The sequence below is a fragment of the Sciurus vulgaris genome (assembly GCF_902686455.1).
Source record: "Sciurus vulgaris genome assembly, chromosome: 12".
Taxonomy (NCBI): Eukaryota; Metazoa; Chordata; class Mammalia; order Rodentia; family Sciuridae; genus Sciurus; species Sciurus vulgaris.
In genome coordinates this window covers 86628396-86651785 of record NC_136473.1, presented here as the reverse complement: position 1 = coordinate 86651785, position 23390 = coordinate 86628396, and the positions used below count along the sequence as shown (strand labels likewise).

The 23390-nt window shown below is 33.0% G+C and overlaps 1 protein-coding gene across 2 annotated transcripts in view; it reads left to right on the top strand.

Annotated features, from left to right (window-relative positions):
• The window catches only part of CFH (complement factor H), a 128645-nt gene that overhangs the window by 36392 nt on the left and 68863 nt on the right, over positions 1 to 23390 (top strand). For both annotated transcript variants that reach the window (XM_079107986.1, XM_079107985.1), the window contains exons 7-10: positions 1927 to 2100; positions 7088 to 7282; positions 7811 to 7987; positions 22489 to 22671. In XM_079107986.1, coding sequence (XP_078964112.1) covers positions 1927 to 2100; positions 7088 to 7282; positions 7811 to 7987; positions 22489 to 22671 — 729 coding nt within the window. The remainder of the gene's footprint in view (positions 1 to 1926; positions 2101 to 7087; positions 7283 to 7810; positions 7988 to 22488; positions 22672 to 23390) is intronic.

Below are 23390 nucleotides of genomic sequence, written 5' to 3'. Positions count from 1 at the left end.
ATATGGCAATTTTTAACATGATTGTTTATTTTAAGAAAGATCTAGGAATTAAGCTTCATCAATGAATTTATGTCTACAGTTTGAGATTTGTTTTCAGGAGTGTTTCCGTTCTCAATTGTTTTAACAAAATTACCCTAATACACTTTAGTTGTTCTCTTAAACTTTTGTTTTTTGTAACTTGTAGCTTTTGGATTAAAAAAAAAATTGATATTAAGTTTAGCTACACCATGAAGTAAAAACTAAGTAAATAAATGTAAACTGAAGTGCAGATAATTATTATTTGTTGATAAAAGAGCAATTGGTTTAGGTGGCTTGAAAAAAGTGAAGTAACTATAAGTCACTTACATTGGAAAATGAAATAATGGGTAAGTTAGTAGTCAGTAAAGGATTGCAAGTAATGATGAATGTCCATCACAGGTTTTTAGGTCAAAATACAATATGGCCTCAATACAGACATTTATATAATTTTTCTACACTACTTAAAACTTTATTAGAAAAAGAATATTGTAAATTGATTAGGACATAGCAGAGTTGATGGAAAGAACAAGAACTTTATATGTGAGGAGAGGCTAGATCAAAGAATGGCAAACTGTTGCTCACAGGTAAAATCAAGCTTGCTCCCCTTTTGTAAAGAAAGTTTTACTGGAGCACAGCAATATCCATTTGCTTATGTATATGTATTTAATACATTGCCAGACCTAAGTAGTTGCAAAAGAAACCCTTTACAGAAAAGGTTTTCTACAAAACAGATTGCAGTATATCAATATCCTAATAAACTACACTTTGTTTCCTCTTTATGCTCACTTCCAGTACAGTTCAGAAGGAGCTCTGTGTAGTATTTCACTGAAAAATCATTGCAGACTTTATGCCAATTTTGTTTTGCCAAAAAGTGGAGTACTACTAAACATTTCATATATGCAACATTTCTTTAAAAAATTTTGCAGGTATTACTTGCAAATCTTTATTACTAAACTGTCTTTGCTGCAAGATTAGAATGCATGGAATACTCATGAACATATGTTAATGCAGTGGTATAGCAGGGACTTTCTCAGAACAAAGGAAAGATAATATGGCATCATCAATATCAAGGTGCACATTCCACAACTCAGTTGTAACACTGTTGCAACTCTAGTATAGAAACAGAATGCCCAATCAGAATGTGTATTACCTTATATGGGAGACAGAGAGCTAGCAAATAAAGAGGAACTAACAAGAGGTGTACATAAGGCAGTACCTGTTGCTTGGGGCCTCAGCCTTTGGATACAAATCCACTGGGTCAGTGCCAACACTTCCTGCTGAATGCCCTGGTGCCCTGTCTCTCTGCACAAGAATTCTGCAACAGTGGCAATGATTATGCAGTGAAATATGGCATACCAGTTCTAAGAAGCAGGTGAGAAAGTCATCATCTTTCCAATGTCCTTCTTTAGTTATTACAGCTGTGGGAGTGAGAACATGACAAAGTCTTTTAAAACTCCCTTCTGCTTTTATTGTCATTACGTTGACCTAGGTCATATGGCCATGTTTACTTCAAAGAAGGGACATGAAATCCTACCAGTTGTCTGGAAAGAAGAGTGTATACATATTTGTAAATAATCCTTATGAGAACAACAGTTCCCAAAGAAATAGAAGGAAGTGAAAGGAATATTTGAGGTTATACATGATAAAGTCATTTTCAGATATGAAGTATCATGAAGTATGTGATGGACATAGAGGGATTTAGAGTTCAGGGGACACAAACGTATTGGTGAAAATCACAGTAAGTTAAATAGGTGTGATATATCAGGAAGACTGTGAGGATGTGCTCATTTTAATGTCATTTTGTACTCTTCTAGGTACAAATAAATATCATCTATAGTTTTATTTTCATATACTTAATTTGAAGGGTACTGATTTCCACACTATTCACAACATCCTGTTTTTTTCCAGAAAAAACATGTAATCCTCCTTATATTCCAAATGGTGTCTACTCACCTCAAAGGATTAAGCACAGAACTGAAGATACAATCACATATGAATGTAAAAATGGCTTTTACCCTGCAACCAGGGGAAATACTGCAAAATGCACAAACAGTGGCTGGATACCTGCTCCAAGATGTAGCTGTAAGTTTCATTCACATCTTAACCTATTTCTTAATTCTAAATTTATTTTCTCCTAAACACACACACACACACACACACACACACACACACAGACTGGACCAAATAGTTGTCTTACCATGCACATAAAGTAGACCCTTTAAAAACATTCTTTACTTTTCTAAGTTGTATGAAAATCACATTTTTTTAAATTTAATTTTATTTTTTTATTGTAAACAAATGGGATACATGTTGTTTCTCTGTTTGTACATGGCGCAAAGGCATACCATTTGTGTAATCATAAATTTACATAGAGTAATGTTGTTTGATTCATTCTGTTATTTTTTCCCTTCCCCCCACCCCTCCCACCCCTCTTTACCCTCTATACAGTACTTCCTTCCTCCATACTTGCCCCCCTCCCTAACCCTAACTCTAACCCTAACACTAACCCTTCCCTCCCCCCCATTATGTGTCATCCTCCACTTATTAACGATATCATTCGTCCTTTGGCTTTTTGAGATTGGCTTATCTCACTTAGCATGATATTCTCCAATTTCATCCATTTGCCTGCAAATGCCATAATTTTATCATTCTTTATGGCTGAGTAATATTCCATTGTATATATATACCACAGTTTCTTTATCCACTCATCAATTGAAGGGCATCTAGGTTGGTTCCACAGTCTGGCTATTGTGAATTGAGCAGCTATGAACATTGATGTGGCTGTATCTCTGTGAAAATCACATTTTAGTAAACTAAAAACAGTTTCTTGTGCTCAAAATTAAATATGTATATGTGTATAAATGTATATTTCCCTAATTAATAAAATTCTTTCAATAAGTGAATAAAAACATTGGGCAAGAGTAGTACCATCTAACAGATAATAATGTGAGTTATTTGTTTCATTAAAACAAATTTCCCCCCAAACATATTTGCTTAATAACAAACGTTTGTTATTTGACAGTGTCTGTAGATCAGGAATTAGGGAATGACTTCCCTGGGTAGTCCTGAGTCAGTTTCTTCTTAAGGTGCAGTTAGGACATTGGTGTAATGGACTCTGGTCTGCAGGATCTGCTTCCAACGTGGTTCACTCACATAGATTTTGGCAGGAGGCCTCAGCTCCTTATCACATGGGCCTCTCTGTAGGTAATCTGAATGACAGCTAACTTTCTTCGGAGCTACTAAGCTGAGTGAGTGGAGGCCTGAATATCACTTAGGATCTACTCACACATTCTTGCTTCCATCCCATCAATTCTTCAGAAATGAGACACTAAGTCCAACATGTCCCCAAGAGTAGAGAACCAAAGCTCCACTATTGTGAGGGAGGAGTGCCGAAGGACTTACATAGTTTCCTACAACTCTTACATGCAGTAACATTCCACTCGGGTCAAGACGATTTTATTTATGGAATACTGTCTTTGCCTTTTTCAAGTTTTAGTTTGTCTCTGTAGTCATATTCCTTTTCTTTTCTATCTAGCAGTAAATTTTAAAGGTGTATCACACTTAAACAAAAATGTAATGAAACAAATGATTGGTCAATGAGCTCAATGTTAATTTTAGGCAAAATTCCAGTCACTAACAGAAGAAGTTTTTTTAAGTGTGAAATAAATTTCAATGTGCATAAGAACTATAAGGTAAATTGTGATTTTATACTTGACCTTTGCCAATGTAGATTTGCCCAAGTATATCTGAACCTGACTTTCACAGGTTCTTTCGGATAAGACAATGAAATTGACCAGTTAGATGGTTTGTCTGTTTGCAATTTCATTAAATAATCTTATCTGATAATTAAGTAATAGAACTTTCTTCTTAGGACGACTCCATTACTCATTGGTGACATCAAATTATTAATGACTCAGGGAAAATGTAATATAAATTCACAACTTGAATGACACAGAGGATGATGATAGTGAATGTACATTAGGAAATAGCATCCAAAAAAATCCTACATGCCAAATTGAACCAAATAAGATAAAGTTCAGCAATGATAACTATAAAATCCTGGACTTGAGTCAAAGAAATTAGTTTCCCTAGAACAGAGATATTAGCAACAGTCACAAAAATTAGTGAATATTTATTGAATTTTAATGTCAGTTTGACTCAACACTCAGATGAACCACTATAGCTGGTAATGAGACTATGACCTACATTAGTGAAAGTATAAGCAGGTGAATTCTTTATGTAGTAGACTGAGGCTGTTCTGAGAAACATCCATCTCTGATGATCAGTCCCTAGTGGAATATTATATTTGCTTCAAGGAACACCCTTGTAATGAGGACAAAGACAGATTTAGATATGCCCACATGAGAGTGAAGAATATAGCCAAGTGGCTCTGGCCTATCACAATAATTATACCTATTAATTCTCTCCTTTTTGTGTATTTTGAAAAGATATCTGAGTGAACTAATTTATTGTATTGATGTTTCCTAAAACATCATAAGGAGATGAATAAATATATTTGTTCTGCAATCAATCACCAGGTTTCAAATCTCTGCTCTACATATAGGAAATTTGATTGATTAATCTTAAAATATCACTTCTTGCAAATGAAAGACTCAAGCATGCCCAAGGAACAGCTTTTGTTGAAGAACACAAGTTTGGACAGATTATGATGTAATTTCTGAAACCCATGGGTTAATATAAAATATTTGAAATCTTTAAAAAAGCATTATGGGGAAAAAGTGAGTGTAAACTAAAAGGAATGAGACAAAATGCTAAAAAGCATTTTAATTTCAACACTGGAAGCTTCATTAAAGTGAGGAAGTATTTGTCAATGATAAGAGAGAGAGATGGACTGTAGGCCAAGAAAGTATACTTAAAAGACATACTTTTTTGTTTTTTTTTAAAAAAGACATTTAGGTTGAGCAAGAATTCAAAATGTATAATCCAAATAATATATCCACAATAACACTGAATAAAATGGTCTCAACACCCCCATTAAAAGACATAGGCTAGCAGAATGGATCAAAAAACAAGAGCCAACCATAATCTGTTTGCAAGAGACTTATTTAATAGGTAAAGACACTTGCAGGCTGAAAGAAGAAGGACTGAAAATATTTTTTCATGCAAATGGACTCTGAAACAAGCTGGAGTAGCCATTCTTCATATCTGACAAAGCAGATTTCAAGCAAAAATTAATCAGAAGAGACAAAGAAGGCCAATACATCCTAGTAAAGGGAACATTACAACAAGAAGAAATAATGATAGTTAAAATATATGCTCCAAATGTTAACACACACAATTACATTAAAAAATACGTCTTGACATTAAATCCCAGATAGATCCCAATACAGAAATACTGGAAGATTCCAACACACCCTTACCACCAATACACAGGTTATCAAAGCATGAAATAAATAAGGATATAGCCAACCTGAATATATTCAAGCTCAATTTACCTTCTTAGCAGTTCATGGAACCTTCTTCACAATAGACCATGTTCTTCTAGGTCCCCATGTAAGTCTAGGCGAATACAGAATTGTTATAATCTCATGTATCCTATCAGAACATAATGACATGAAACTAGAAATCAAAAGCAAGAAAAATAACAGAAACCACACAAACAGATGGAGATTAAACAATATTTTTTTAAATGAAGAATGGTTCTAAGAAGAAATCAAGACATTCTTAGAAACAAATGAAAACAAAGATACAACATATTAATTTCTCTGGGACAGTATGAAAGCAGTACTAAGAGAAAAATTTATTTCATTGAGTATCTACCTTAAATATTTTCCAGCTACTCCTCTGACAAGGGACTAATATCCAGAATATATAAAGAACTAAAAAAAAATCAGTGCCAATAAAAACAAACTCATACAATCTAACAAATAGGTCAATCAATAAATGGGCAAAAGAACTAAACAGAAACTTCTCAAAAGAAGAAATACTAATGGCCAATAAATGTATGGAAAAATGTTCAGCATCGCTAGCAATTAGGAAAATGCAAATCAAAACTATACTAAGATTTCATTTTACTCTAGACAGAATGATAATTATCAGTGACAAATAATAATAAATGCTGGTAAGGATTTTGGGGACAGGTACACTTCTACATTGTTGGTGGGACTGAAAATTAGTACAATCACTCTGGAAACCATGAGGAGATTACTCAAAAAACTAGGAATGAAACTGCCCTATGACCCAGTTATCCTACTCCACAATGTTTATCAAAAAGATGTAAAATCAGCATCCTGTACTGATATGGTCACTTCAATTTTTACAGCAGCACAATTCACAATATTCAAAGTATGGATTCTACCCAGATGCCCATCCATAGATGAATGGATTAGGAAAACGTGGTACATATACACAAAAGGGTTAACTCAGTCATAAAAAGAATGAAATAATGGCATTTGCTGATAAATGAATGAATAAAATTATGGCATTTGCAGGTAAATGGATGAAGTTGGAGAATATCATGCTAAGTGAAATAAGCCATCCCAAAACACTTCAAAGACCGAATGATTTCTCTGATAAGTGAATGATGATACATAATGGGGGGTAGGATGGTAAGGCAAGAATGGAGGAAGGATGGATTTTGTAGAGGAAAATGAGGGGTGGGGAGGGGTTAGGGGAAAGAAAGATAATAGAATGAGACCGACATCATTATCCCATGTACATGTATGATTACACAAACGGTGTGACTCTACTTCGTGTACAACCAGAGAAATGAAAGTTGTACCCCATTTGTGTACTATGAATCAAAATAATAGTAATAAAAAATTATCTAAAAAACACCCATTTCCTGATTAAAATTAGAACCAAAGTATTGTTTATTGTAATTTTATCTATTTTGATAGTAACAAATATTCCCAGTTCATTTCTCTGGTGACTGAAAAGATATAATTTCACCTCACTAGCAAAGACCTCACACAGCATAGCCACCTGATTACCGAGACATTTCTTGTCCTGGAAACCTTGTAATTTTGTTAATAATAGAACATAATTCATTACTTAAATGTGTCAATAAAATAAAATACTATTTATCTTATTTTTTTTTTATCACAAGTGAAACCTTGTGATTTTCCAGAAATAAAACACGGACGTCTATATTATGAAGAAAGATATAGACCATACTTTCCAGTACCCATAGGAAAACAATATGCCTATCATTGTGAAAACGGTTTTGTACCTCCTTCACAATCATACTGGGATAACATTCGTTGCACAAGAGAAGGCTGGGAGCCGAAAGTACCATGCCTCAGTAAGTAAATGTCTTTACATTATAGATGTATCTTTCAAGGAAGAGAGAAAGATGAGTACATGATTATTTACAATTAAGTCTTTTATGACAAATTAAGGTCAAGAGAAGAACAGTGTGAGCAAAAATACCCAAATAGTTTTTGTCTTGTTTAAGAAGTTCTTCATGAAAATTACATGAATACCAAAGATATAAGAAAACCTCAGTTGGGGATATAGCTCAATTGGTAGAGTGCTTATCTTGCAGCACAAGGCTCTGGGTTCAATCCCCAGCACCACAAAAAAAAAAAAAAAAAAAAAACAAAAAAAACCTCATATATACATGTTTAATTACAAAAACTGAAGATGAATGCATTATTATTGACTTTTATTTTTTAACAAACATTTGGTATAGTAATTTTGGGTTTTTATTTATTGCACATTTTTTGGATGCTTATGTGTGCTCTAAATATTATAAAGGTAATTCTTAATCTAGTATTTTATTCCAATTAATGTTTTCACTTTTTTCATTTATCATTTTAATGCTCCTTAGGAGAATGCATTTTCAATTATGTGGAAAATGGATATAGTCCATATTATGAAAGAAAATATAAACAAAATCAATCTGTTAAAGTTGACTGTTATCCTGGCTTTAGTCTTCCACATGAGCAAAACACAATTACATGTACAGAGAATGGCTGGTCCCCTCTTCCTAAATGCATCCATATCAGTAAGTAAAATGCTCTGATACCTATACTCTTGATTTTTTAAAGACCCATCTATATTAAACTGAGGCAAAATGTTTACAACAATTCGTTTCCATTTTTCAGGTGTATAAAAGTGAATATCAAAATTTATTGATAAGTATATAGCAAAATAAGTGCACCTTAGTAAACAATAGTCAAGAATATAGTAAAGCAATTGAATACAATATTTGTTGGTTTAATTAAATCATATTCATATACATTGAAATTAATCATTTGACTCATTATTATAAAATTATACTATAAAGAGAAAATAAATACGAATGAGAGCAAAAGATGTCAGTCAAGAAGTGTTGGGATGTTTTTACAGTACTGCCCTTTGTCTCCAAATATTTCTGGAATATGTAACAGAAATGGGTCTTCTGGGACATTGTGCATATTTTGTTTGAGGTTTTCTGTAGTGCTTGTACCAATTTACATTCTGGTCAATGCTGCATTCTTGCTGTACATTATTGATAATGATTGAGTGATGTTGCATTTTAATATTTACTAAATAAATGACTATGAAATGTTACAGCACTGAGGTGTTAATATGTGTTTCTTTTATTAATAAATGGGTTTAACATACATTTTCTTAGCCAATGGCAAGTACATTTTTCTAATCTATAAAATGCAACTTGATGTTTTTCTTAAATTATCTTTTTGGAAGCTTTGGTATTTGTTGGATTCTTAGTAATTCTAAACATCAGTTTTCTTTCAATTAAATGTATTACATATGTGTTCTTAATTTATATTTAAAAATGTTTTTAAAACTACATATTTAATTTCTAAGAGCAGATTTGAAAAAAATAGTATGTATTTGTAATACAGAATAATGGACTTTGCTGTGACATATTTGTACCTGCACACAACAATTGGTCAATTTCATTCCCAAGTACCTCCCCGGGTTCTTCCTTCCTCCCTCACTGGATTACCTTCTCATTTTTTTAATTTCTAAGGGCTCACTTTTTAAAAATATAAACTTTATTCAGGTATGAATTATATACAATGAAATTCACATGCATTTAGTGTGCAGGTCAATGACTTTGACAAAGTAATAAGCTGATATAGGTATAAACCTAATCAAACTTGAGACAGTTTTAATGTTCTGGAAAGGATATTAAAGTTCTCTTGTTCCTTATCCTCTGAGTCTATCCTCAATTCCATAGACATAGGTAATCAATGTTCTTTCTGTCACTATAATTAGTTTGCCTTTTGACAACTTCATTATCAATGGATTTACACAGCATATTCACTTATATCTGGCTTAATTTTTTTTTAACAAAATGTAACTTTTTTCAGTTGTTTCTTGCATTAACTAATTTTTTCATTATGAAGTCATATAATATTTTATAAATACACCAGTATTTGGGTTTCTATTCCATTAAGTGGAATAGAATATATCTATTCCATTACTAATAGAATATTTCTATTCCATTATTAATGAACATTTGGGTTATTTTCATGTATTGGTAATTGTAATTGATCTCTTTATGAACATTTGAACAATGTCTTTCTATAAACATATTTTTACTATTTATCTAGGATACATGTCTAAAAGTAAAATTTCTGAGTCATATGATATGTACAAGATTAAATCTATAAGAATCTGCCATATTGATTTTCAGGATTATTGGACTATTTTACATTCCCATCAGCAAGGCATAAGAGTTCCAATTGACTTGCATCTTCACTAACAAATAGGATGGTCAGTTTTAAAATTTTAACCACATTGGCATATATGTAGTGGTATGTCATTGTGCTCTCATTTTATTTTCCTGATTGACTATTGATGGTAAGCATTTTAATATTTGCTTTCTGGACATTGTTATGTCTTTTTTGTAAACTTCAAAAACTTTTCCCATTTAAATCATGTAGGTTATCTTATTATTCAGTTGTAATAGTCCTTTATATATTTAGGATGCAATTCCATTATCAAATATATAATTTATACATATTTTCTTACATTTTGTGTTTTATCTTCTGAGGTTCTAAGAGATTGTTTCCAGGAACATATATTTTAACTTTTGATGAAATTCAAATTAATCATTTCTGTGAGTTATTTTTTGCCCTATATAGGTCATTTCTGCTATTGTTAAATCTACCAAAAAATCATCGTATTTTTCCAGTAATATTTCTAGACCTCATATTCATCATTGATTTGATATCCAGCTATCTTATTTATGAAATGGAACTTATTTTTATAAGGATTTCATTATTAAAAAATAAAAATTTTAGAACTTGTGTTTTTTGGTCAGTGAGAAACTTGTGCATTTGTTAAGAAATTGTTAAGTGTAGGTTTTGTCTTTTATAGGCTTTTTATTCTTTTATTTTTTCATCGATGTATATATTTATCCTTATATCAATATACTCTGTCTTGTTTATTGCCGTGTGAGTCCTCTGACTTTGTTAAGTGTAGTAGAAAGAATAATGACCTCCTCAGAGACATCTGATCCTGAAATTCATTACTTTAAGTGGTAAAAGGGACTTTAGAGATGCTATTTTGACCTTGAAATGTGGAGAGTATTCTGGATCATCTGGGTGGACTCAAGATAATGTGTGGAAAAAGAGAGGGGGGGAGGGAGAGAAAGAGAAGGAATTATGTTATTGTGGAAAAGGGTCAGATAGAAGTTCAATGTTTCTGACTTTGAAGATGGAGGAAGGGGACAAAGGAGACAGCCTCTGGAAACTGGAAATGACAAGAAAACAGATTCTCTCCTGGACTCTCCAGAAAGGGATGCAGCTCTTACAACATCTTAGTTTTAAATCAGTATATACATGGAGCATTTTTGGTATATAGAACTATAAGATAAAAAACTAGTGATTTTTGAATTTATAAGTTAATAGGATTCTTTTACAGAAGCGATAAAATATAAATACATTATTTTTAAAAATAATTTTGCCTTGTCTAGCTATTTTCCATTTTCTTTTACTTTTGATATCACCTTGTTGATTTCTACAAAAATTTTGCTGGGATTCAATTGAAATTGAGTGTAATATGTATATCGACTTTGGGAGATTGATATAAAAATATTAATTCTTCCCTTTCATGAACATGGTATGCCACTTTGTTTATTTAGGTCTTCTTTAATCTGCTCAGTAATGCCTTTTAATTTTAAAAATGTGGGTATGTACATATATTGTTAAATCTCAGGTAGCAGAAAATTTTTAAAAATGATGTGTATTATATTAAATTTTTTCCATTTTCATTAAATCACATAGAAATAATTTTAATGTTCACCTTGTGTATTATGATCTTATTAAATTTACCATTGGTTTTGGATTATATATCCCTCTGATTACATTCTTAAACCTTGTCTGTATGACTAATTACACTATATTCTTTGACAATTTAGACAAGCTTTTAAAGGGTATCTCCAGGAAACTTTCAAACTTTAAATCAGTAGGTACTGCATCTCAAGCTTATCTTGGTCAAGGTTTAACACTAGAATTCCCAACATCTTTGGAGATAACCACAGCAGGTATTATTCCTCTATTAAGATAACCCTGTCCTCACAGTTTATCTTCCTGTTTATTGGTCAAATTTTCTTAGGTAAAAGTAACTCATGGTCATTTTTTTTTCATGCATTTTTAATAATATGTATGTAATTGAAAAAGCTAAAAGGGAAGAACTAATGGTATGTAAATATGGCTTTCCAGAAACAGTTTTAATAAATATTTCATTATAAACTTATCTATAAAATGTGATATGGTCCCTGATGCCTACTCCATGAACACAATATGAATATGTACTTTAAGTTGTGTTTTTCATTTGAAATGTCTCCCAAAGGCTCACATGATTAATTCTTGATCCCAAGCTGATAGCACTATTAGGAGATGGTGGTAATTTCATGAAGTGGGGCCTGGTTGGAAGAAGGAGTTTACTGGGGAATGTGTCTTTGAAGAGTGTACTTTGTCTCCAACCTCTGTCTCTGTCTTTCTCCCCCACCCACACCTCCACACTTTCTCCTTCCTGGGTACCATAAGGTGAGTCTCTGTCCTACCATGTTATCTCTGCCAAGATTCTCTATTTCACCACAGGCCCCTAGCAATGGAGGCAGTCATCATGGACTAAAACCTTGAAATTTTGAGTCAAAATAAATCTTTTCCCCTTTAAGTTGTTTTTCTGGGGTGTTGTCATCATGATGGAAAGCTGACTAACACACTTTGTAACTAAATTATTGGCTTTCCTATAATAGTTTCATAAGGGTGGTATTTACCCTGACATATACTTTAGTTTGCATATTCCAAAGGTAGGTACTCTTGGCAAGGACTAAGATTGTTAATAGTTGGTATGAAAGGCTACTATGACACTCTTATTCTGAATTGGATCCTATTTACGAAGCATTCTTTACTTTGCATATTGACTGTCTTTCATGAAATAAAGAATTCTCCATCCATGAAGATATCATCTGCAGAATAGACAAGACAGTAAATAAATTCTTATGCAGAGGACAGATAATAAATATTTTGGGGTTTACAACCATATATTTTGTTGCTGTTATTCAACTGGTATTTTAGCATAAAAGATTTCTTAATGTAAAATTCATTAACATAACTGTATTCTAATAAAACAAGAGACAGTGGGCAAAATTTGGTACATGGGCAATTATTTCCTAAATCCTGGTCCAGGTATATTGTAATACATGATAATATGACCAGTCAGATATTCCACAGATTTTTTTTCATCTAGGTTATTACTTAGATGGTATTCTCAGGACTGGCTTTTGAACAAAGCTTCATGTGTCTTGGGCAGTTAATATTTCCCAAATTCACTTCCTAAAAGAAGTCCTGTCCTACAAATAGCCTGTCAAATTGGAACCAAAACAAAACAAAACAAAACAAAAACAGGCAACATTAAGTCTCTTCCAGGTGTTTACCTTCAAGGTGCTATTAGTCTTATTGTAAAGCATTATGCCCATCCATTCATTTGTTGCAGTCCCCCAGTATCTATTCTAGACCTTCAACTTCAAACAATAGGGAGGATTTCTGTAGACAAACAGTTATGACCTCAAGTATTTGTAAATACAGTAATAAAATTACTGTATATTCTTTGGCTCTCAATCTTTCACATATTAAGGCAATAGTAACTTTCCCTTTCTGCATTGTTTTCCTTTTGTTCAATAATATTCCCCTCTTTTTCATTTAGCATTAATTTTTTTCCTATATTCTCCATATGTCAATTCAACCAAATGTGGGATCACTAGGTTCAGCCAAAGAATTGAGTCATAAGATGGTAGCAATATCCATCTGGTTAATATTTCTCCTTGTGTTCCCAATTCCATGGAGCAGGGATGAGTAGATATAAGGTAAAAATCTCTCACCCACTCTGTAGAAAAGAAGTAGAAATTATTAACTCTAGTAAACAGTGAAAGAAGAAACAGTTCATGCCTTGATGCCCTTAGGAATTTGGTCTGCAACACCTAGACATATTGCCTTGATATCATGTTTAGCAATTGATTCTCTAAACCTGCAGAGGCAATCCAGGTCCTAGCTATATGGACAATATGAAATAAAATAAAAAAATCTTAGAAGCAGTGAAGATGTTTTAAATTCTGGTGTCATGCCTTACTCTTCTTCCCTATTTTTCCCAGAGTATTTCAAATATCTCATCAATGGCGATTCCCTTTTACATCCATTGGTGTTGAGATGTAACATACATGTACTCATGCAAACCATTCTTTTATTTTCTAACAACACTACCCACCCAAATTAAATATGTAGAAATTTTCTCATTCCAATTTTTGTTCAGTCAACTACATGTTAGGTCATGAGGACTTTAGTTCATTATGTATGTTTCTTAGTCCCTGTTATACTGCACCTGTGATAAAATAAATGCATTCTTTGACCATATAACACACAACCAGTGGGTCTACTTCAAGGCTGCAATTCTTAACTATTTACTCTGCACTATTACAGAGAAATTTGTTTCAGTTACCAAGTATAGAGATTCTTGTCCAAAATGACATTATGGCTAAGGTCATCTTAAACTGTAGGAAAACAAATTTACCAGATTTCCTACTAGGTAAGGAATTGCTATATTTCATATGCAGCGATCATATTTCTTTTTGTCTGGTAAATAAAAAAAAACAGAGCCTAATAATATTTCTCAATTTGACAAGAAATATTTTTATTCTTTATAGTTATATATAACATTAGGACATATTTTGACATAATCACAAAAGCATGGAATAAAATTTGCTCTAATTTAGTCCCCAGTACTTCTTCTCTCTGCTATTTGTGCCTCCCCCTACTCCTCTTTCTCTACTCTACTGATCTTTCTGTAATTTATTTGTAGATTTTAAAAAATAGTTCCTGATGGATATACTTGGCATTGGTATTCACTGTGCTATATTTATGTATGAACATATGGAATTTCACTGTTTTGATGAAATTCCTCTCCCCTTTTTTCCTTTCTCTCTCTCTTCCTTTTTTAAACCATGAGGATATAGAAAACTTAAACATTTCAATATCAAGTAATGAAATTGAAGCAGCTATCTAAAGCCTTTCCAACAAGGAAAAGCCCAGGACCAGACAAATTCTCAGCTGAGTTCTACCATACCTTTAATAAAGGAGAACTTATACCAGTCCTCTTGAAATTATTCCATGAAATAGAAAAGGATAGAGCACTGCCAAACTCACTCTATGAAGCCAGTATCACCTTGATATCATAATTGGACAAAGACATATCGAGGAAAGACAACTTCATGCCAATGTCCTTGAACAAAATTAATGCTTTTTCTGCATCTATTGAGGTAACTCTGTGATTCTTAACCTTGATCTATTTGTGCGGTTAATTATAGTTATTGATTTCTATTTGTTGAACCAACCTTGCATCCCTGGGATGAAACCCATGATCATGATGCACTATCTTTTAAATGTGTTTTTGTATGCAGTTTGTCAATGTTTTATTAAGAATTTTTGCATCTCAACTGAGAATTTGTCTGGTTCTGGGCTTTTCTTTGTCAGAAAGCCTTTAGATAGCTGCTTCAGTTTCATTACTTGATATTGAAATGTTATAGTTTTCTATATCCTCATGGTTTAATTTGGGTAGGTCCAGTGTCTCTAGGAATTCGTCAATATCTTCAAGGTTTTCTAGCTTCTTGGATTATAAATTTTCAAAATAGTTTCTGATGATTGTTTGGATTTCAGTAGTGATATTTCCTTTTTCATTTCAAACTTTGTTAATTTGATTGTTTTCTCTCTTTGGTTAGTTTGGCTAAGGGTTTATCAATCTTGTTTATTCATTCAAAAGACCAGATCTCTGTTTCATTGATCTTTTGTATTATTTTTTATCCTTAATTTCATTGACTTCTGCTATGATTTTAATTATTTTCTGATTTCTACTGATTTTGCTGTTGGTTTATTATTTTTTTCTAGGACTTGAGATGTCATGTTAAATTGCTTTTTTGGTATCTTTCTATTCTTTTGATGTATGAAGTGCTATGAACTTTCCTCTTAGAACTGCCTTCATACTATTCCAGAGATTTTGATATATTGCATGACTATTCTCATTTACTTCTAAGAATATATTTTTTAAAATTTCTCCACTGATTTCTTTTTCTATTGATTCATCATTAAAAAATGTATTATTTAATCTCTAGGTGTTATACTGGTTTCTGTTTTTTATCTTATCCTTGATTTTTAATTTTATTCCTTTATGATCTGAGAGAATGCAAGGAATTATCTCTATTTTTTGTATTTGCTAAGACTTGTTTTCTCTTCTAAAATATGGCCTATTTAAGAAAATTTTTCATGTGCTGTTGAGAAGAAAGTGAATTCAGTCATTGATGGATGAAATATTCTATAGATGTCGATTAGGTTTATATTTTTAATAGTATTTTTTGGTTTTATAAAATCTTTACTTAGTTTATATCTGGATGATGTATCTAGTCATAAGAAAGGTATGTTTAAGTCACCCAGTATTATTGTATTGTGGTCTTTTTCACTCAATATTGAGAAGGGTTTACTTTGTATATGTAGATGCACCATTTTGGAGGGCATAAATATCTGCAATCGTTATATCTTATTGTCTGATAGATAAGCAGTATGAAGTGAACTTCTTCATTTCTTCTGATTGATTTTGGCTTGACATCCACATTTCTGATACAAGAATAGCTACTCTGCTTGTATTTAAGTACCATTTTCATGGCATGTCTTTTCCAATCCTTTCATCTTCAGTTTGTTGATGTCTTTGCCTATGAGGTAAAGACAGCATATTGTTGGGTCTTGTTTTTAATAAAATCTACCAACCTGTGTCTTTTGATTGAAGATTTTAGAGCATTTACATTCATGTTATTTTAGAGGGATGATTTTTATTTTCTGACTTTTTGATTTATTTATAATTTGATTCTCCTGTAATTGCCTAATTCCTCCTTATGCTGATTTTCATTTCTTCTTCATGAAATATTTCATTGAATGTGTTTTTCAGTGCTGGCTTTCTGGTTATGAATTCTTTTAGCTTCTGTTTATCATGGAAGATTTTTACTTCATCTTCAATTCTGAAGCTTAATATTGTTGGCTGTAGTATTCTTGGTTGATATCCTTTTTCCTTCAGAGTTTGGTATATATTATTCAAAGCCTCCTGTCTTTTAGGGTTGGGTTGAGAAATCAGTTGGAAATCTAGTTTGGTTTACCTCTAAATGTGACCAGTCACCTTTCTCTTGCAGCTTTTAAAAATTCTATCCTTCTTCTGCATATTAGGCATTTTCATTATAATGTGTCTTGGAGTGGATCTACTGTGATTTTGTGTATTTGGAGTCCTATGTGACTCTTGTATTTGAATTTCCATCTCATTCTTAAGGTTTGGAAATTTCTCTGATATTATTTCATTTAAAAATTGTGTATCAATTTAGCTTATATTTCAGAGCCTTTGTCCTCTCCAATACTTCTTAAATTCATCCTCTTGGTATTATTCAAAATTTTTTGAATATACTGGTCATAGTCTTGGAGCACCTTTTCTTTTTGGCCAACATTTATTTCCAAGTTTATATATAGTTTGTCTTTAAGGCCTGAAAATCTGTCTTCAAAGTGGTCTACTCTATTGGTGATGCTTTTCATTGGATTTTAAATTTGAGTCTTTCGTTTCAATGATTTCTGTTCAGTTTGTTTTTCAGAATCTATATCTCTTTGTTGAAATGATCTTTAACTTCCTGTATTTTTCTCTAATTTTACTCTTTACATCTTCCTTAAGGTTATGGAACATTTTAACTATAAATTTTCTAAATTCTTTATCTGACAATTTCCTCAATGGAGCACTGATGCTGTCAGTTGTTTAAGGATTATGGGTTGTTTGGTATAGTTCATTCAATTCCTTTTTCAAATTGTTTGTATATCTACCCATCGATTGGGATAGTTATCATTTCTTCTTTTAAGCAAGGGACTGCATTGTGAGATTTTTTTTCCTCTTCAGAGTCCTGAGTTGGGTGAATATCCAGATATTGAGACTTTAAGACAATTTGTGACCTCTGCTGACCCCAATATCAGTACCACTTTGAGAGATGTCATTGAACCTTATTCCTATAATCACTTCATAGCCAAGCTATGTATGATTTAACCTTATGAGAAATGAAAGCTTGTTGATATTGTTCTCCACAGTCCCTTGAATCCAAGTATAAACTTGCAGCGAATTAGTTATTATATTTAGTAAAGTTGCTATAACCTTCAACGAGGGCTAAAAGGAGGAAAGTAGAAAGATTGATCAAAAAAAGAAAGGAGAAAAAGAAATAAAGAACAAAAAGGTAGAAAAGAATAATACACACCAAGGCAGAAAGGAGAAACATGAATGATGAGCATTTTAGGTCGTAGCAGAAAATTCAAGAGGCCAAGTAGGGATAAGAGAAGTTAAGTATAAACTAGAGCTAGAAAGCAGCGATAGTAGGATTGATTCCAATTAATGCTTTAAACTATTAGCTAAAGTATATTCAAGTGGGTTGAAGGTACAATGTTGACCATTAGGGTAAAAAATATCAATTAAGTTAAAGAGTGACTTATATGATAAAAGTAGATGTTAGAGTTATTTCTAGTAAAACATGCCAAGGTGAAGAAAATTATTCTTGAATCCTGGTTTGGATTTCATTGGTTTTGGACATTTAGTAGATCTCCATTGTACTTTGGCCATGGATTGCTTCAGATTTGCTGAGGCACAGGAGCCAATTCCCTAGTTGCTATGGGATTTTCAACAGCCTGATGTGGTTTGTCAGCTCAGGGACTTGTAGCTGACTGCTTGGAGGATGAAGTGTTGTGGTTTGGTTGTTTGTATTGTGTGCAGGAGTTCAGGATGCAGGCTTTATAGTGTCCTATGATTGCTCTGGGTTACCATGTAACTGCTCCCCATGACAGGAGCCTTTTCATGGTTGCAGATTTTCCATGGGTATTCTGTAGTGCATAAGCCTTCCCCTGGCCCATGCTGCTCTCTGGGTTCTGTAGTAAAGGAACTTAGGTGGTTCACATGGGTTCTAGTTTCCACTGCCCCTGGTTGTAACAACAGGCTTCAATTTGCTCAGTTGACTAAGGCAGATGGGTGGTCCAGCCAGTCCTTTAACGCACTAGTTCTGAACACAGGTCAAGCTGGGTGCACTCACTTCCTGCTGTTTTGGATCAGGAAATTTTCTCCCTTACTTGACCTTCCTCTGGCTATGTTTTCAGTACTTTCCAATTAAATTTACTGGGGTAGTCAGTGAACTTCTTCCAGTTGCTGCCACTATCCAGAAACTGGATTTCTATGTCACTGGATATTCATGAAGCCTCCCTCTAGCCCTGTGATTAAAGGTACAGTCCCTAGGCTGTCCGTGGTGTCTCCTCCCAATGTTGGTGGTCAGGGCAGGTACAGTCGGATGGACCCACATTCCTCTGCTCAGAACCAAAGTTGCTTTGCTGCTCTAACACTGTCTGGGTCCCATGGAAGCTACACAGAGCATTCCCCTTCTGCCTGGATCACAAGGAAGCTGAGCAGAGCACTGGGTTAGGGGGACTTCCCTGCAGAGGTCTTAACCAGCACTCCCTTGTTCATGGCGGGAGGGAGTGGAAGGGGTTTTAGCAATTTTTGGCTAGTCATGGTCCCTTTAGAACTTCTTTCTAGCTGGATTCTTAAGAGGTCTCACTGTAGGGGTCTTTCCTCTGATTTAATTTGCAGCTGTCTGGGCATAGGAAGACCCTGTGCTGATTTAGGGGGGTGACTGGTCAGCTGAGGGGTCCACAAGATGGCTAAGATCCCCTGACTCAGTTTTCCTTTCACAATTTAGTTTTATGGTGCTTCGTCTGCTTTAAGAACACTGCTACTCTCCTCATGCTTTAAATTTTAATCTGCCCTTCCAAGTATTTTTTAAGTGGGTGAGCTTAAGAGTTTTTCCACTCATTCTCTCTCTTTCTCTCTATGTTGCCCCCTCCCCCCTGCCCTACTCTGATTCAGGTGTAGGCTTAGGGAACTCTGCACCTATTTTCTACTCTGGCAACTAATCTTCAAGTCTCTCCAGGTCTTAGACTTTATAGTATTTAATCTTAGAGCATTTATTTTGTCACCCACATCTCAATTCTGGTTTTCCTTCACTGCCTCCTTTCTGTGTCATGAAGAGAGCAGAAATCTCTGCTTATCTCCCATCCACCATCTTCTCAGCTCTTGACATGAAATTTTGCCTAATATTAAAAAAATCAAATTTTGTGCCTCTTGCTTTGGTTTTAGAGCTAGCAGTCAATAAATTTTCTTTTCTTCCTTCCTTTGTATCTCTCTTCCTCCCTTTTCTTTCCTTCTTTCTGAAATGTCCTGAGTTATTATATTAATTGCCATAATATTGTTCATAATATTCCTTTTGTGTTCTTTTTTTTTTTTTTTTTAACGGTGAATATAATGTTATTTAATTTACATCTCAATTTTTTAAAATGTTTAAAACACCTGTGGTTTGAGTCATCTAAATTTTCAAAACTTTTCAGTTTCCTCTTCTGTGAAATTTGGATTCTGGAGTGGGGATCATCCTAAATAAATCAAAAACTACCGATGCTATTCCAGTCATTGCTCATATTGGCAACTTGCACATTCTCTGGTTTATTTTTTGTTGTTGTTATTTCCTGACAAATCTGTTTAAAAGTTTAATCAACTTTAAGTATCTTCTAAAATAACAAACTTCTAATTCTTATGTGTGTATGTTTATATGTTTGTGTATATATTACATATTATGTAAGTTACATATAATGCATATATGTGTATATATTATGTATATTACATATAATGACTATATTATATATTATGTATGTTACATATAATGTATATATTATATAAATATATGTATTATATAATGTACATATTATGTTTTAATATATGGTATATGGTGTATGACATAAAATATGTAATGTGTATATATTCTATATTATATATAATATTTCTTTTGTCTGCTTTATTATTTCAGCTCAAGTCTTTGTTGTCTCCTTTTCTGTACTTACTTCAAATTCAATTTCTTCTACTTTTTCTAATATATTATGGTAGAGGCTAAAGGATTGGAGGTCCACACCCCTAATCCTTTCTAATACAGATGTTTAGTGTCATCAATTCATTACATATTGCTTTAGTGGCACTCCAGAACTTTGATATGTGATTTGTCCTTTGATGTTTGGGTAGGGGAGAGTGAACATTACCAAAATAGTTTTGTGTGTATGTGGGTTGAGGATAGATATTACCCAAACTATTTTTTCTTTCACCTTTCTTCCATCTTTTGACTGAGGAAACAGTTTTTTATTATCATTACTTCTGTGTGTTTGGGTTGGAGACGTGTATGGTTACCTGTTTTTTGTTTTTGATCTTTGCAGTACTGGGGATTGAACCCAGGGCCTCACAAATGCTAGGCAAATGCTACATTCCCAACCTGGATCACCTGTTTTAAATTTTGTTTTGAAACATTGTTTGAACCTTTTTATCATTTTTAGTTTTATTACCAATAAAACTAAAGTTCAGGGAGCTTTTACTCCAGTACTAGTTTATTCAGAATAATAATAAGGCCCATTCTGGAGACTTTACTACATGATCTGAGTGGTCTAAGGCTCTTTCTACTCTTACCATTCAAATTTGAATTTCTCCCAGTGTGTGAGTTCTCTTTAATTTTTGACCTTATCATTCTCTGGTAGTTGTTTTCCCTCTAGTAGTTATCCTTTGTTGCCCAGTGTCATGGAGTTTCATCCTACAACAAGTCAGCATTCAGCCAAAGTATCTAGAGGCTTGTTGTTCAGATTTATAGTTCTTTCACTCTATGATTTCTTCTTCTTTGGTTTTCTATCCTAAAAATTCCTGTGACTTTAATCTCTTTTAAAACACTGATTATTGCATCCTTTGTTTAGCAAAACTGCTGTATTCTACTTGCATTCTTCTTGTCTGCTGTTTTCAGGAGAACTCCTCCTGTTTTATCTCTGAGATTGTACTCAGGTGCTGCTTGTATTCCAGTCCACAACAAAAATGATTTTCAACTACTTAGTTCAGTTTCTTCATTATTTGTGGCTGGAACTCTGTTTTCTTTATTATTCTTGCTTGTTCTTTATCAGTTTTATTTCTTTACAAAATCACTCTTGCCTTGATTACTTTGTCTCACTTGTTTTCTATATGACTTTTGCTCATTACTTTTTTTTTAGAATTGGTAATGATGTTGGGTTTTTGTTTGCTCCTTTCTAATTTATTAAAGTGAAAAACTTTTTGATTTTTTCTTTAATCATAGAATTATAGCTGTTTAATGCTCAATTTCCCTTTCAGCACTACTTCAGTATGACCTTACATTTTATTTAATGTTTTCATTATCATTCGGTTAAACATATTTAATGTGTTCAATTTTTGTTTCCTTTTTACCTATATAGAAATGAAGCTGTATTATGGAAAGAAACTTAATAACTGACAGATGTCAACTTTTACAGTTTCAAGTTGTTATATATAATTTGAGGAATCATCATTTTAGCCTGAGAACATCAAGAAATGTATTGCGCTTTGTCATCTTCTTTGCACTCTATGCATCCATTATGTTTTAAGCCCACAATTATGTTGACATTTCAAATTCTTGGAGCCAAAGTCTGTAGTAACTATGCAGATGGATTCTTCAAGATCATCACCAGATCTTAGGAACCCCAACTGGCTAAATGAGTTTGGGTGCCTAAGGGACCCAAATTATTTCCAGATCTAAAAGAGGTCCCAAGGGAAAACAAACACATTACCTATGGAGTTATGGCATGCTGTAGGATACTGGATTCATTAGGCAAAAGAATTTCTAATAAATTCTTAGAAAGGATTATCAATGTTTTTAATTCTGACCTTGTTACCAAAAAGCTTTTCATAAAGGATCATGATCTAATATCTTTGGAAACTCATTACTTGATTTCTGTAGCACCAGAACCTGGATGATTATAATTATTTCAGATTTTTGGACACAAATGACTCATTATTTTTTGCACTGTCATATTATTAGAATCTTTATATAAATACTACATGTGCTTGTCTTTTCCTTACTCTTTTCCCTTTTAGAAACATGTTCAAAATCGGATATAGAAATTGAGAATGGGTTTCTTTCTGAATTTGATGATACATATGCTGTAAATAAAAAAACACAATATAAGTGCAAACCAGGATATGTAACTGCAGATGGGAAAACCTCAGGATCGATTACCTGCCTGCAAAATGGATGGTCAGTTCAACCCACATGTGTTAGTAAGTGATTTATTATATTAGTATCATTATCTTGATGATATACAAGAGTTTAACTTTATTCTTTCTTGAAGCAATTGATGTGGTTTCATTTCAAAAGGTAAGCAAAACCTTTGAGAAAAAGGATACATCATTATTTTTTTGTTTCAGAATTGCTAGTATGGTAGATGTACATAAGTACCTCTTTCCTCCCCTGACACACACACTTACAGCATACTATGACTTAGAAGTGATTCAGGGACCTTCATATGTATTCTGGCACTAACTAATTTATTTTAGCTGAGATCTTTTAGGTCTACCTGTGTTTTAGGTGATCAACCTTTTATATCAAAGACTTCATTCCTAGACATAAAATCAATATTCTTAGTGAAGATTTGGGGTCATGGTGTATAACCTCAGAATAATTTAACCTTTGTAATTTATATGTTTGATACTGTAAGGTAGGTCTAATTCTGAAAAACCTCCCTTTTAGAACATTGCATAAACAGATATTGGAAAGAAAGAAGTGTTTCAATGTGTTCAAAGATTTTTCTGCTATAATACCCAAGGTTAATGAAGATTTTCTAGGAATGATCATTTCTGTTTATCTTATTAAATGTGAAGCCATTCAGTAATATTTAACATACTTTAAATGAAGTGACTAAGATATACATTCCTACTTCTTAATTTCTATTGTTTTCACAATTTCTATGCTGATAGAATCTAGCTAAAGAAAGATACAA